The sequence below is a fragment of the Balaenoptera acutorostrata genome, chromosome 17 (genome assembly GCF_949987535.1).
Source record: "Balaenoptera acutorostrata chromosome 17, mBalAcu1.1, whole genome shotgun sequence".
In the NCBI taxonomy this organism is placed as follows: Eukaryota; Metazoa; Chordata; class Mammalia; order Artiodactyla; family Balaenopteridae; genus Balaenoptera; species Balaenoptera acutorostrata.
In genome coordinates this window covers 74,357,914-74,371,135 of record NC_080080.1, presented here as the reverse complement: position 1 = coordinate 74,371,135, position 13,222 = coordinate 74,357,914, and the positions used below count along the sequence as shown (strand labels likewise).

The 13,222-nt window shown below is 40.9% G+C and overlaps 1 protein-coding gene across 5 annotated transcripts in view; it reads right to left on the bottom strand.

Annotated features, from left to right (window-relative positions):
- ASPH (aspartate beta-hydroxylase) overlaps positions 1–13,222 on the bottom strand; it is a 268,977-nt gene that overhangs the window by 86,553 nt on the left and 169,202 nt on the right. For all 5 annotated transcript variants that reach the window (XM_057532092.1, XM_057532093.1, XM_057532090.1 and 2 more), the window contains 3 exons: positions 9,554–9,704; positions 6,920–7,056; positions 1,138–1,236 (listed from right to left, as the gene is read on the bottom strand). In XM_057532092.1, coding sequence (XP_057388075.1) covers positions 1,138–1,236; positions 6,920–7,056; positions 9,554–9,704 — 387 coding nt within the window. The remainder of the gene's footprint in view (positions 1–1,137; positions 1,237–6,919; positions 7,057–9,553; positions 9,705–13,222) is intronic.

Genomic DNA, 13,222 nt, shown 5'->3' with positions numbered 1-13,222 from the left:
TCATCTCTGAGCCAGGAGAGTACTGTTAGGTCCTTATTATAGGAAAGGAAATCTAAGGGGAACACTTTAAATCAGAAAAACCCACATGCCCACAGGGTCATGGTAGGGAATAGGCAGGTTGCAGAGGCCCAGTGACAGCCAAGACAGACTGAGGGGTGCATGCCCACCTCAAGGAGACACCATTGCTCAGCTCCTGTGCTGAGATGTGGGCCACATGTGACCTTTCCAGAGACACCAGAAATCTGCATGCTCATATAAAATGTTCAGATTTTCAACCAAGGCAAGCAATTAAAATTGTTTTTAAGAGAATTATGCTGGCCGAATAGAACATGCAAGCTACTTGCAATCAGTGGGTCACTATTTGGGATCTCGGATCAAAGTCATGTGAAAGAAAGAGATGACAAAGGTGGATCACAAAAGTGCTACTTAAAGTTCACAAGTAGTCAATCAGCTGCCTGGCTGATATGGTAGCTACTAGCTAGTGTTACTATTTAAATTACAATTAAAATAAAAAATTCAGTTCCTCAGTCACATCAGCTGCATTTTAGATGCTCAACAGTACATGTGGCTAGTGGCTACCATATCAGAGGATACAAATAAAGACCATTTCCTTTGTGGCAGTAAGTTCTGTTGGAGAGCCCTGAGCCAGACCAAATGTGATTCTGGTGAACTTCAATTTTTATGTGAGAAAAAAATGATAGCATATTTTAATCTGAGTCTTTAAGGCTATCAGGCTCGGGGATTTGACCTATTCAGTCTGCATTTGTTACCTCACTTTGTAAAGGTTTCCATGAGCCCTGTTCAAAGTCATTTCCATGTATAATTAAATTGTAAAAGTAACAGTTAACACATTGTCCATATTTTAAAATATTTTATCCTCTAATAACAACTGCAGTTTTAGGAATTTCTTCATAAAATTTTTTCCAAATAGTCTCTGCTCACATAGTTGGTACTTCTACCTCTGATACTCTTGATTATGCTGAAGGACCACACTATGTGAATGTCATGGTCCAAGGGTATACATTTTGGCATTGAAAAGAGTCAGCAGTGCATGCCAATCAATCTACAATAGATAATCAAGGGTGTCCAAATGACTCAAAGGGATCAGAAGAGGAAAACAGGAAGGGAGGGAGTTACCTTTAGATAGGGGATGCTCTCAGCGATCTTGTTCTGTGCCTTCAGAATAAAGCCGTAATGCACTTTAGCAAAACCGTCATTAGGCGTCACATTCAGAACCTAAACACAAAGAAAACAAAAAGCTATTGTGATGGACTATGAATTCTACAAACGACCATCAAAACAAATTTTAATTAGCTTTGCTGTACAGTACTTGGACTGGATTATGATGTTATAGCTTAAAATGCTATAGTGTTTTGTCTCATTGCAATACATTAGGCTTAAATGGCCCCATTTCCCCTCAACTCAAAATGTTCTCCAAGAATAAAGAAATGAATGAAAAGGCAATGACCATTAAAGCATTGCTTTAACAATGTAAATCAGCAAAACCTCTGTCAATTTCATGACTTCAGTATTTTTTTAGTGATCAGGAAAAACTGCTTTAAATTCGCTTAACTTGAAGTCAACTCCAAATGGTTATTATACATTTCTTTATGTACATGCTTTATACATTGCCTTAATTACGAGAAAATTTAGATTTGCATTCAAAATATATCATGATCCATCATAAATTTCTTGAACACCCAGACTATTTTAAGGACTGAGGATAAAGTGGTGACCAAATCCAATATTCTGTGATAAAACCCAGGTAAATATTAAATATAAATCAGATCATTGTTTATTACTGTATGCATTTACTATGATTAAAGATAAATTATGCAAAATGCCTCTAAATTAAATATTAGCAGTGAGAAACCAAAACAACATTCAACTTGTGAAGCTGCTTAGACAAACTAATTTACAGACCAAAAGTGAAGGGTTAAGGTTTGAGATGAACACAGGTAGAGAAAAGATGAATATCCTACAGCTTCTCTTCATCCTTGAGCCTGACTAGGAAAAGGGAGTCATGGGATCTTTTACACAGAAGGAGTAAGTGTGCTGGGCAGGGACCCCATACTCTTGGTGAATCCACAGTGCACCCTGCCAATATTTTAGTGTTTTCCATCTTGCATCTGCGTCTGTACCTCATCCATTAGCAAATCCAGCCAATGATACCATCACAATATATTCAGAGTCAAACTCCTTGTCACTTCCTCCACCGCTGCCATCCTGGTCCAAGTCTATCATCTCTCTGCTACCTTCTTACAGGAGCCTCCTAACTGCCGACCCTCTGAACCCCAGCTCCACTCTCCTGTAACCCATTCTCCACGTGGGTCCTGAAAGGAAGCACTAAATCCTAAGTCAGATTTTATCCCTCCTCTATGCAAAACCCAAAGGGGTTCCATTTTACTCAGAGTAAGACCAAGTTCTAGGAACAGTCTCTAAGACCTCCCTTGGGCTGGGCCTCTCTACTTCTCTGGCCTCCTCTCCTATCCACCCCCATCAGCCACTCTGAGACACTCTGGACTCCTTGCTGCTGCATAGAAAGCCAAAGGCACCCCTGCCTCAGGACCTTTGCACACACAGTACTCCTTTGGCTCAAACCGTCTTCTCCCAGACATCCAGACGTCCCACTCCCTTACTGTGATGAAATCCTTGCTCAAAGGTTAGCATCTCAGTGAAACCTAAGCTGAATCACCTGATATAAAACAGACCCTCCAGGGCTTCCCTGGTGGCGCAGTGGTTGAGAATCTGCCTGCCAATGCAGGGGACACGGGTTCGAGCCCTGGTCTGGGAAGATCCCACATGCCGCGGAGCAACTCGGCCCGTGAGCCACAATTACTGAGCCTGCGCGTCTGGAGCCTGTGCTCCGCAACAAGAGAGGCCGCGATGGTGAGAGGCCCGCGCACCGTGATGAGGAGTGGCCCCCGCTTGCCACAACTAGAGAAAGCCCTCGCACAGAAACGAAGACCCAACACAGCCATACATACATACATACATACATAAAAAAAAATAAAAAAAAAATAAAAAAAAAATAAAACAGACCCTCCAGCTGCATCACTATCACTTTCTAACTTGTCTATGGTGAGACTCCCTTTTCTTCATAGCACTCGTCACCATCTGACTTATTTTATTTGGATTTCCTCCACAAAGATGGAGACTCTGCAGGGCTTTTGTCTGTTGCACTCACTGCTGGCCCCCAGTGCTTGGAGCAGAGCTGGGCACGTGGCAGGTCGTGGAGAACTCTGTACTAACTGAACGGATGGGTGCATGCCGGGACGACTCCCCGACTAGATCTCTGAGAGCCCAGACTCTGCCTCTTCTGCACCTTCCACGGCGCTGTTACTGAGTCAGGTGCTGAGCAAGAGCTCAATAAACACTTCTGGAACTGAACTGTACTGAGGCTGATCACATTTCTGGTAGCACAACAACGAAGGAATTATTACAATTATTGCAGCTACGCAGATGACATTTCTGTTTCCTGTAGACACAGCCATCAACTCAAGTAATTAGCAAATGTATTAATTTACTAGCTATTTTAGAACACACAGAACTTTTCTAGGCTCTGGACATATCAACATAAATGAGATATACTCTCTTTTCTCAGGAACCTCTCAGTCAAGAGAAGGCGACAGACTCACAAGCAGACGACAGCAACGCACCGTGGTAAGTGTAAGCACAGCGACGGGCGTGAGGCACACGGGGGTACAGAGGACGGGCATCTAGCTCGCTCTAGGGTGGATGTGGCAGGGGCAAGTGCTAAAAGGTATTTATGGATGAATAGGAGCTCACCAGGGAAAAGGAAGGTGGGGGACTTTGGGGGGAGGCATTCAAGGCACAGGAGAAAGTGAATAAAAAGGAATAGTGGGCCAGGAACAGCAAAGGCAATGAGACTGGAGAAAAGGACAGGAGGCAAACCACGGAAGGTCCTGTTCAGTATCACGTACAAGATAATCCTCGGGGGGAGTGGAAAGAAATGACAAATGCTCTACCTATATCTTTCTCTGAAACATAATATGGACTCCAGGGCTCTCCTCTCATCTGCATGGTGGACAGTCCCACGTCCCACTCACACACCTGCTACTGTGAGGGGAGGGTGGGCGGTCAGGACCCAGAGTGACCGACAGGGCTGCCCTCCAGGCTTGATTCTTTATGATCACCTACTGGGCTTACTGCAGTTTACATGCGGTGCATAATGGATGCACAGGCTGTATTATCTAGTTGTAATCAACAAACCCTCAGAAAATGAAGATTTCTAAGAAAACCAAATTGAGGTTAATACTAAAAATGTTACACAGATTCTCTCTCTCTCTCTTTACACATACACACACACATACAAACACATACATACACACAAGGCACAGATGACAACAAACTGGCAGAACTGACATTTCTAGTTCCAGCACAAACTCTGCAGGACACACTACCAGGACTAAAAAAAAATCATATAATCATAAATCGTGTTGCACATGGATATTACTAAAATATCAATTTTTCAGTGTGAGTTAAAAAAATTTTGGCAGTTAAATGAAATTTTAAAAGTATTTGAAATATTTCATTTCATCTTAAGACCTATTTTAGAATGTGGACCTTTTACAATGTACATCACAGATTAGTACATACATACATAGATATAATATATAAACACATAAACATACATATCCCAAGTTTTTGCTTGAACAATTTTTACTGCAAGGGGACGCAATGGAACATGTTTGAAGATCACTGCTGTGGGCAGTGGGAACCACTAAAGAGCTGAAGCCAAGGGTGGGAGGTAAGATTGGCATTTTGTGTTGATGAAGATCATAGGAGAACAAGCCTGGTCGGAGTGGATCTATCCTACTTTAGGCAAGAGATGATGGAGCCTGGGTTAAAAAGGGAGGGGATTTGAAAGATATCGAGGAAGTTAAAATTAATCAAGATTAGTGACTTGGTACCAGATTGTAACTCCATGATGGCATACTCTGTGTTTGTTTCCTTAACCACCATTTCCCAAGCAAGTGTGTGTGGGTCAGTCTTTGCTGAAACTAAAAGCAGCAAAACAAACAAACAAAACCCAGAAAGGGAATGATCAATGATTTTTATAAATTTACTCCAAGATAAAAATCAACATGAAGAAAAATATAAAATTACAATATCCGTTTGCTGAAAATCATCTCTGACTGAGACATAAACATATCAGGATAAACTTTAGTAAAGGAAAGAGAATTTATCAGATTCAGCTTATTAACTTAGCAGTCAGAGGAGGGAACAAAAGGCAAACCCCACACTTATTTTCAGTTTAGCAATGCTTCTTCAAAAAGAAACTCACTCGGTTGTATAATAAGGCTGTATTTTAGATTTTCTGCATCCTGTTATGTTTATTCCGATGAGATTATGATTTCAAATGTATAAACAATAGCAGGTAAGTTTTATTTTTCAAAATGAAGTAAAATGTTTCATATAGTTGAGATTTAGTACCAGGTGAAAAGAATGAATATATTTAAGGAAGGTTTTGAAAAGCTGGAGGACAAATCCATAGTGGGTGAAAGGAACCAGGATGCTTTCAGATCCTGCTCTAACCTCAAATGTGCTTGACACCCTGTAGACACTTGATCATGGTTTTTGGGAAGGAAGGAACGGAGGGAGGGAGAGAGGGAGGAAGGAAGGAAGGAAGGGAGAAACTCTATAATTCCATCTTTGTGCCTTGTGACCGTGGCAGAATAATGGGTATGTCTGATATAGTTTGACAGTTCTTATATTCATATGTTCCTGGATCACTGAGATACATGATGTTTCCTTTAGCCAAACTTTACAAGGCAGGGCACTCAGCCATTAGCAAATACAGTGCCCCATAGGGACTTATTTTATGACCTGTAACAGGTACTTTAGCACGTGGCACAAATTTTCAACACTGTAAGCTCAACCCACTCTGAATAGATATTAGAGATGCTATAAACAGCAAAGGTCTTACTTCTGCTCTCTCAGAAAATGTACAAATTAGGACAAAGGTCAAAAGACAACTGCTCCTAAATCCAGTATTCCCAATTATGGGACCGACGACAGTAAAAGGAGGAAAGCACCACTTTGTGGGTGGACCCAGTCTCGAGACTGAGTATGAAATCACTATACCTGACAGCATTTTAAAAATAGAAGGAATCATATTGTCTCTACTGAGTAGGAGCATTTTGATGCAAAGTGCACCAGCTTGAAAACCCTTGATCCCGAGGCCTAAATTAAAGAATAACAAGTAAATGTGTTCATCTTTCTTTTACAGAGGCATTAACTTGCTCCAGCTTCAAAGTTCATTTGGTATCCTGTTTAACTTGTACCAAATGACGTCCCTCATTGCTTGAAGGAGTCACAGTTTTCTAGATGACATAGTTACTTGTGACTTAGCAGTTATTCATTAGAGCATCCATTACAAGGCAGACATCCTTTTAAAGTTATCCTTGCTAGAAGATCAGGTAGCCAATGCCCTCTGAAAGGTGACTCATTTATTCCATGTGCTCAAAAGGCTTGCGTTCTGTAGTCTCTCTCTAGTTTGGTCTTTTAGTGAAAAACGTAAAAGATTATGTGTTTTTAAGTTCATGAGTTTAAGCTCATAAGTTTTTCAGTTCCTTTTCCTATCATAAAGAACACTTTTAGAAAGGCTGCTTGTGGACTGATAAATATCAATATATAATTTTAAAAAGATCACAATTATAGGTTGAAGGTTTTGATGTATCAAGTGTTAACTAAAATTGAAAATCTTCTGATGAAGTGGGAAAAAAAAAGGGAGATGAAACAAAATTTAGGATATGTCAACTATAATGAGACAAATTTGATTTAACTTAAGGAGAATGAGCGATGAGGCGTATTAAATGCAATTTACAAATAACATTAGAACTTCATGTTCAAAATAATTTGATTAATTGTTAGTAGCAAATTGCTGCTTGCTTACCTCTTCATAAACCTTCTTGGCACTATCATTATCTCCTATCAAGAGGTACCCCACTCCAAGGTCATTCTTTAAGGAAGTATCATCAGGAAATAGTTCAACTAATTTCTGCAGAGTAAGCAGGGAACCTCTCATGTGACCTGATTGGTGGAAAGAAAAAAAAAAAAGAAATAAAAACAGATTCTGTACACCTCTGTATTGAGACTACAAATCATAAGAGACTACTCAACAGAGCCTGAGGACCAGCTTAAATCTGATTCTGTATACTGATGGCTAAGTACCCATTAGAATTTCATCCTGCAGCTGCAAAGGCATCAGTTACTCCCATAAATAGATACTGAATATAATGCTGATTATAAATACTTTAAAGACACTCCTATTTTCTAAATTTGTCAACATTTACCCTTTTATGTCAAACTCCTTCTTAAGAAAGTTTTAATTACTGGTTCCTTATTAAAAAATGTTTACTGGGATATTTTTGATCTATTATAATTAAAATTATGAATACAGAACAGGCAAATAAGAAGTCTAATAGAAGATTTCAAGGTCTAGCATACTGGAGGAAACTTGAAGAGGCACTAAAGGTACTATGCTGTCCTCTTCTCTCAGTGATGACCTAGTCCTGGAGCAAAGGAGACATCATCCAGTATTAGGGGACCCTCTGGTGGACGACAGGGGACTGTGCACACACGAGTCATGAAAACCCAGCTTCAAGTCGTTTTTAAGGCTGTTGGACGGACATTTAAGATTTCAGGAGCCAACTGTCATCACTCCTCACCACAGTTGGAAAGACAAATTGTACATGGGAAAATGTGCAAAATGAGAGTCCACATGACAAAATTAATTACCTAAAGGGCTTTGTTGACCACAAACTGAAAATCAGCCAAGATATGGTAGGACCGTCAATAAGCTAATGCAGTTGGATGCTCCAAGTAACAGAAAAACTGTTTGGCATAAAGCACCACCAACTCACCCCACGGGCTGCTCCCCATTCCTCGCCAGTCTGGGATGGTTTGCTCAGCCTTTCATTCCTTCACTAAGAAATCTGACTCTACCTCTCTGTAGCCCTCCTCCTCCACCTGCCCCACTTGGGCTCACTTTTCTGCTGCTTTTAAACTTCCCTTGTTGAACCACAAATTTATGGTTACCAAAGGGGAAGGGGCAGGAGATAAACTAGGAGTTTGGGGTTAACATATACACACCACTATATATAAAATAGATAAACAACAAAGGACAAAGGCCCAGGTGAGAGTCCGTCCTGCTGTCATGTCCTCCCCGCCCCTTCCACTTTGAATGGCAAGGGACTTCACCACCTAGTCTGCACACAAGTCCCTCCTCTAGTGAACTTGCCTCATTCTCATTCGGAGGAAAGACTGTATTCAAATACCGAAGGACCGTTTCCAAAGAAGGTTAAATCTACTGGTGGGCTGTCTTTCCTCTGGGCCGGGAATAGGGTGAGGCAAGAGAGGCAAAGTTTAAGAGGGCACCAAAAATTCAGTCATCAAGATGCATATTTTATACATTTTTTTAAAAATCAAAATTAATGTAAAAAACCCACAGTGCTAAGCAAGCCATGTCAGAACCCTAGGAGCGGGGACAACCCAGTGACACTGATTTTGCGCCCATGGCGAGCGCCTCCATGGACCCCCAGCCTCGCCTTTTCCATCCTGTACGTGTGATGTTATGCTTTCCTTCCCCAGGACTGGCCCTTATGAATATAAGTCCATTCTTCTAGAATAAGACCGTTTCTTCTAGTTTCCAATCATCGCTTAGGTTCTACTCCTGTCACAGATTTCAGTCATCTACCAAAGCAACACAACTACCTTTAATTCTTATCCTTGATATAAAGTTCAGTTGACTTTGAATATTACTTTTAGGAGCATTTCCTAGTGTAATCGAGATAATTTGTCTACATAATTTATCCAGCCAGCAGAGAACCCACCTTAGGGGTTACACATGGCTTAGATTCTTCCCTCCTGGCTTACCGATGGCGTTTTAGGTGAGAGAGAACCAATCACTGGCCTGGTTATAATGAAGTTAGGGTACAGGGAGTCTCCCTTGCCTTTGGCACTGGGATCCTGGGTCAGTTAGAAAGGATGCTTTATGCTGCTCTTTTCAAAGCATTTGCAAATTTATTTAGTGATTAAAAATTTTTTTTCTAACATTTTCTTTAGTATAGAGTCAAAACTTACAGGTAAAATTTTTAGAGTGCTTAGAACTCCTAACATTCCTCTATAAAAACTGTTGCACTGATGATTTCAGCCACCATTAATCAGCTGGTTATCGTTAAGAGAGAAAAGAAGAATTTGGCATGATAGGAAGTTTTTGATTGCAGACCTATTAATTTATTAGCTATGATTCCTTAGGCAACGTATCCAACCTCTCAGAATTCCATCTGCCTCCTCCTTAAAGTGTGTGTGGGGGGTGGGTAAGTGGCAAAGTACCATGTGCATCTTTGTAATCATGAAGGATTACTCTTTCAGTCTGACACATCAGAGAAGTTGCCTGAAATTAGTTATCAAACTCAGGTTTCCTTCCATGTAACTAAACTCTTCTGAAAGTATACACAGCCTGCAGGTTTTTCCAGATAAAAGCACGCCATTGATTGCCACTGAACTGATTCTTACTCCATTTCACCTAGAAATTGCTGTCTGTCTGACCGCCGCTTCAAGCTCAGCTTCACCAGGTCTGCGGGGACGTCAGGCAGGCTGGCCACCTCTTGGTAGGTTTTGATGGCCCTGCGCAGAATCTCATTGCTCCTGTTCTTCTCAGCCAAATCATCTTCACACTAGAGGAAGGGAGAAATGTCCCAGGACAAGCTGTATTTGCAGTTGCTCAAAATATTTATGAAAAGTTGACTTTGGGACATGCTTTAAAAGTAATTCAAGACAAATTCAAATTTTCTTTTTATCAAGAATTAAAAAAATAAAGGAAAGCAACATAGCATGTTATTTTAATAACATGAAGAAACATTAGCTACTAAGCTACAGATGAGAAAGACTATCATAAAAGCAAGACTAATATATGTGAAGGCTGATGGAATTTACATCCTGTTTACATCATTAATAGACAGAACTCCACAGTTCCTGTTCTTTCATTAGGTTATTCCTGTGTTCATTCATTCCTTCAACAACTATATTCTGTTCTAGACAGGTGGCAGACAAATTGAACAAAACAGACAAAGCCCTTTTCTCATGTTGCTTCCTTCTAGAAGGGAAAGTCAATATACAAATAAAAGTATCATGTGTCTTGTGGCCGTAAGTGTTGTGGATAAAAATAAAGTAGGCTTCTGTGTACTGAGAGTGGGGTGGCAGGGAGGATTCTAGTTTCGTCGGGATGATCAGAGACGACCTGAAAGTAGTGAGGCACGAAAATACCTGGGAGAAGAACATTCCAGGCAGAGAGAACAGCAAGAGCAAGGGCCCTGAGGCAGAAGTGAGGAATAGAGGAAAGGCTGGTACATTGAAGGGGAGCTAGGAGGAGACTGATGGGGGGTGGGGCATCAGGTAATGAAAAGCCTGGTAAGCCATTGCCAATCCCACTACACTAACTCTACATGAGAAGGAAAGACACTGAGGGGTTTTGACGTGATCTCCTGTATGAGTCGAAAGGACACTGGCAGTGATGTGAAGAATATACAGAGGTGGGTAAAGGGAATAGTGGAGATCCCAGTTAGGACATTCTGGCAGGAATCAAGACAAGGGGTGATGGCAACTTGGACCAGGGTAGCAGTAATGAGGTGGTAAGAGGTGGTCGGATTACAGGTACATCTTGAAAGCCAGAGCCAACAGACTTACAGATGGTCTGAATGTAGAGTATAAGAGAAAGGGAGAGAGAAGTCAAGGATGAATCCAACATTTTTGGCTTGAGCAGTGACCAGTTGGAACTGTCATTCCTGAGAATGGGAAGCTAGAGCAGAAAGAAGCAGGTTTGTAGGGATATGGGATCAGGAGTTCAGTTTTGGACCAATTAAGCCCCAATGTCTATTAGGTACCCAAGTGGAGATATGGATAGAAAGGTGCCTATATGTGTCTGGGGTTCAGGAGAGAGGTCAGAGTGAGAGAAACACTGGGGAATCCTCGAGTATAGAGAGGGTATTTAGAGCTAAGAAGCTAGATGCTGCTGTGAGTGTAGACAGAGCAAAGAAGAGGCCCAAGAACAGAACTCTAAAGACCTGCAACATTTCAAGGTCATCAGAGGTCAGAAAGGACCAGGATAGGACCGGCAAAAAGGACAGAAGGAAGAGAGAAGAAAATAACAATTTAAAAAGTGGTATTCTGGAGGCCAAGTGACGAAAGGTATCAAGAGGGAGTGGTCAATTGTATCAGAAGTGGCTGTCAGGTTGAACAAGATGAGAACTGAAACTAGATCACTCTGGACTGGGGACAATGTGATGTGTCTGAGGGTCCCAGCAAGAGCATTTCCGTGGGGCTGCTGGGGACCCCTAGCTGAGAGGCTCAAGAGAAAACAGGAGGGAAGGAGGTGAACACACCTCCTTCAAGGAGTTTCGTTGTAAAGGGGAGCAGAAAAATGGGCCAGTAATTGGAGGGTAATGTGGAGACAAGGGAGTGTTTTTTAACAATGGGAAATATTACAGCATGTTTCTAAGCTGATGCAAAAGACCCAGTAGAGGGGGAAAATCTGATGATGCAAGGGACACAAAAATTAGAATGATGTCCTTCAGCAGGTGAGAGGGGATGGGAGAGGGACCAGAGCAGTTCATCCATGCTAACATCCACGAGAACAGGGACTGAAATACTAGAGGTAGGAAGAGAGGGGCGAACTGCAAAATGGTCATCAAAATCTCATCAGATTTAGTAGACTACAATTTGAAGCTTACCATTTGAGAAAAAAAACCGATACAGATGCTAAAAGTAGCATGTATAATTTTTTCTCAGAATATCCTATTTAACATGTTTACCTTGTTAAAACAAAGTGTGTGCTGTAGGCAGTATGTAGATGCCTGCAGAACCAAAATAGTCTAACTCCACAACTTGAGGACACAGTAAGGAAATGATCCAACCCTCCTCCACCCTAAAATGAAAAACTAACAAGAATCAGCACAAATTGATAAAGTAAGATACCTTACTTGGTAAGCTTGAAAAGCTTGGGAAGCTTTTCAGAAAATACCACACCAAAGAAAGAACTTGTTAATATGTACTGATAAGGGTAACTTTCCCAAGATGATAAGGGCTGGAATTGAATCAGTGGTGACAGACAGTGGACGGATTTATGATAAAGGAAAATTGATAGGATGAAAATCTCTAGATTAGAAAAGGGCAATTCACCTGTGCTTGACAGAAAAAAAAAGCTTCAGAATATATAACAATCTGTTCGTATCTGCAAATGGTCTCCAGAATAGACTTATCTACCAGGAGAGAAAGTCCAATGTCAATATCCTGTATTGGTCATCCTGCCTGCATGGCCTTCCGTATATCCATATGCTGGCTTTTCTGTCTAAGCATCAGTTTCTTGTGAGTTTGGCTATGGTGAGTTAACTCCCCCAAACATGGTCGTTCATAGATGATGTCACAGAATGCCAGAGTCCTAGAGCTGAGAGAGCCCTTTTGAGACCATCTTGTTCACCTTCTTCATTTGGTAGCCTCTTCAAGCTACCAAACAGATCCCGGAACTGGAGGGTCTCTTCAAGGTTAGTTCAAGGGCAAATGTCAACCGAGACATCATTCTCTATATAGAGGGGAATAAATATCTTAACTAAACTCAATACGAAATGAGAGACAGATGATACAACTACTTGCCTTGTTCCTTTCCCTCCTCCATCCTCAAGGTCCTTCATTTTAATGAAGTATAAACATTTTAGAACTTCCGGAAATGGAATTTTAATATCAGTGTTAAAATAGTACATAATTCTTCAAAGTCTCTTAAATAAAACTGATAGGCTTTGCTTTGAATATCAAAATTGATTGATATTGATTAGTTTAGCATCTGTAGATAAAGGATTTGCCCTGAAACTGAGCATTTGCTACAGGACATCAACATCAGAAAGCCTTTTGTTGATTCAAACGAATTCCCCATCCAACCTTCCTATTTGTGGCAGGAGGATGCCTGAGATGTGGCATTTTCTGCCTGAGAGGCATTAATGGTTTGTGTAAGATAATAAAGTGAATTGAGCTCATAATTTTGTGTCTGATGTTCAAGGAACTTGGTCAAAATTGATTTTCACAGTAATCCAAAGAATAAGACACTATCAGTGCTACTTTTTTTTCCATGTATTTTATTATTTATTTATTTATTTATTTATTGGCTGTGTTGGGTCTTCGTTGCTGCGTGCGGTCTTTCTCTAGT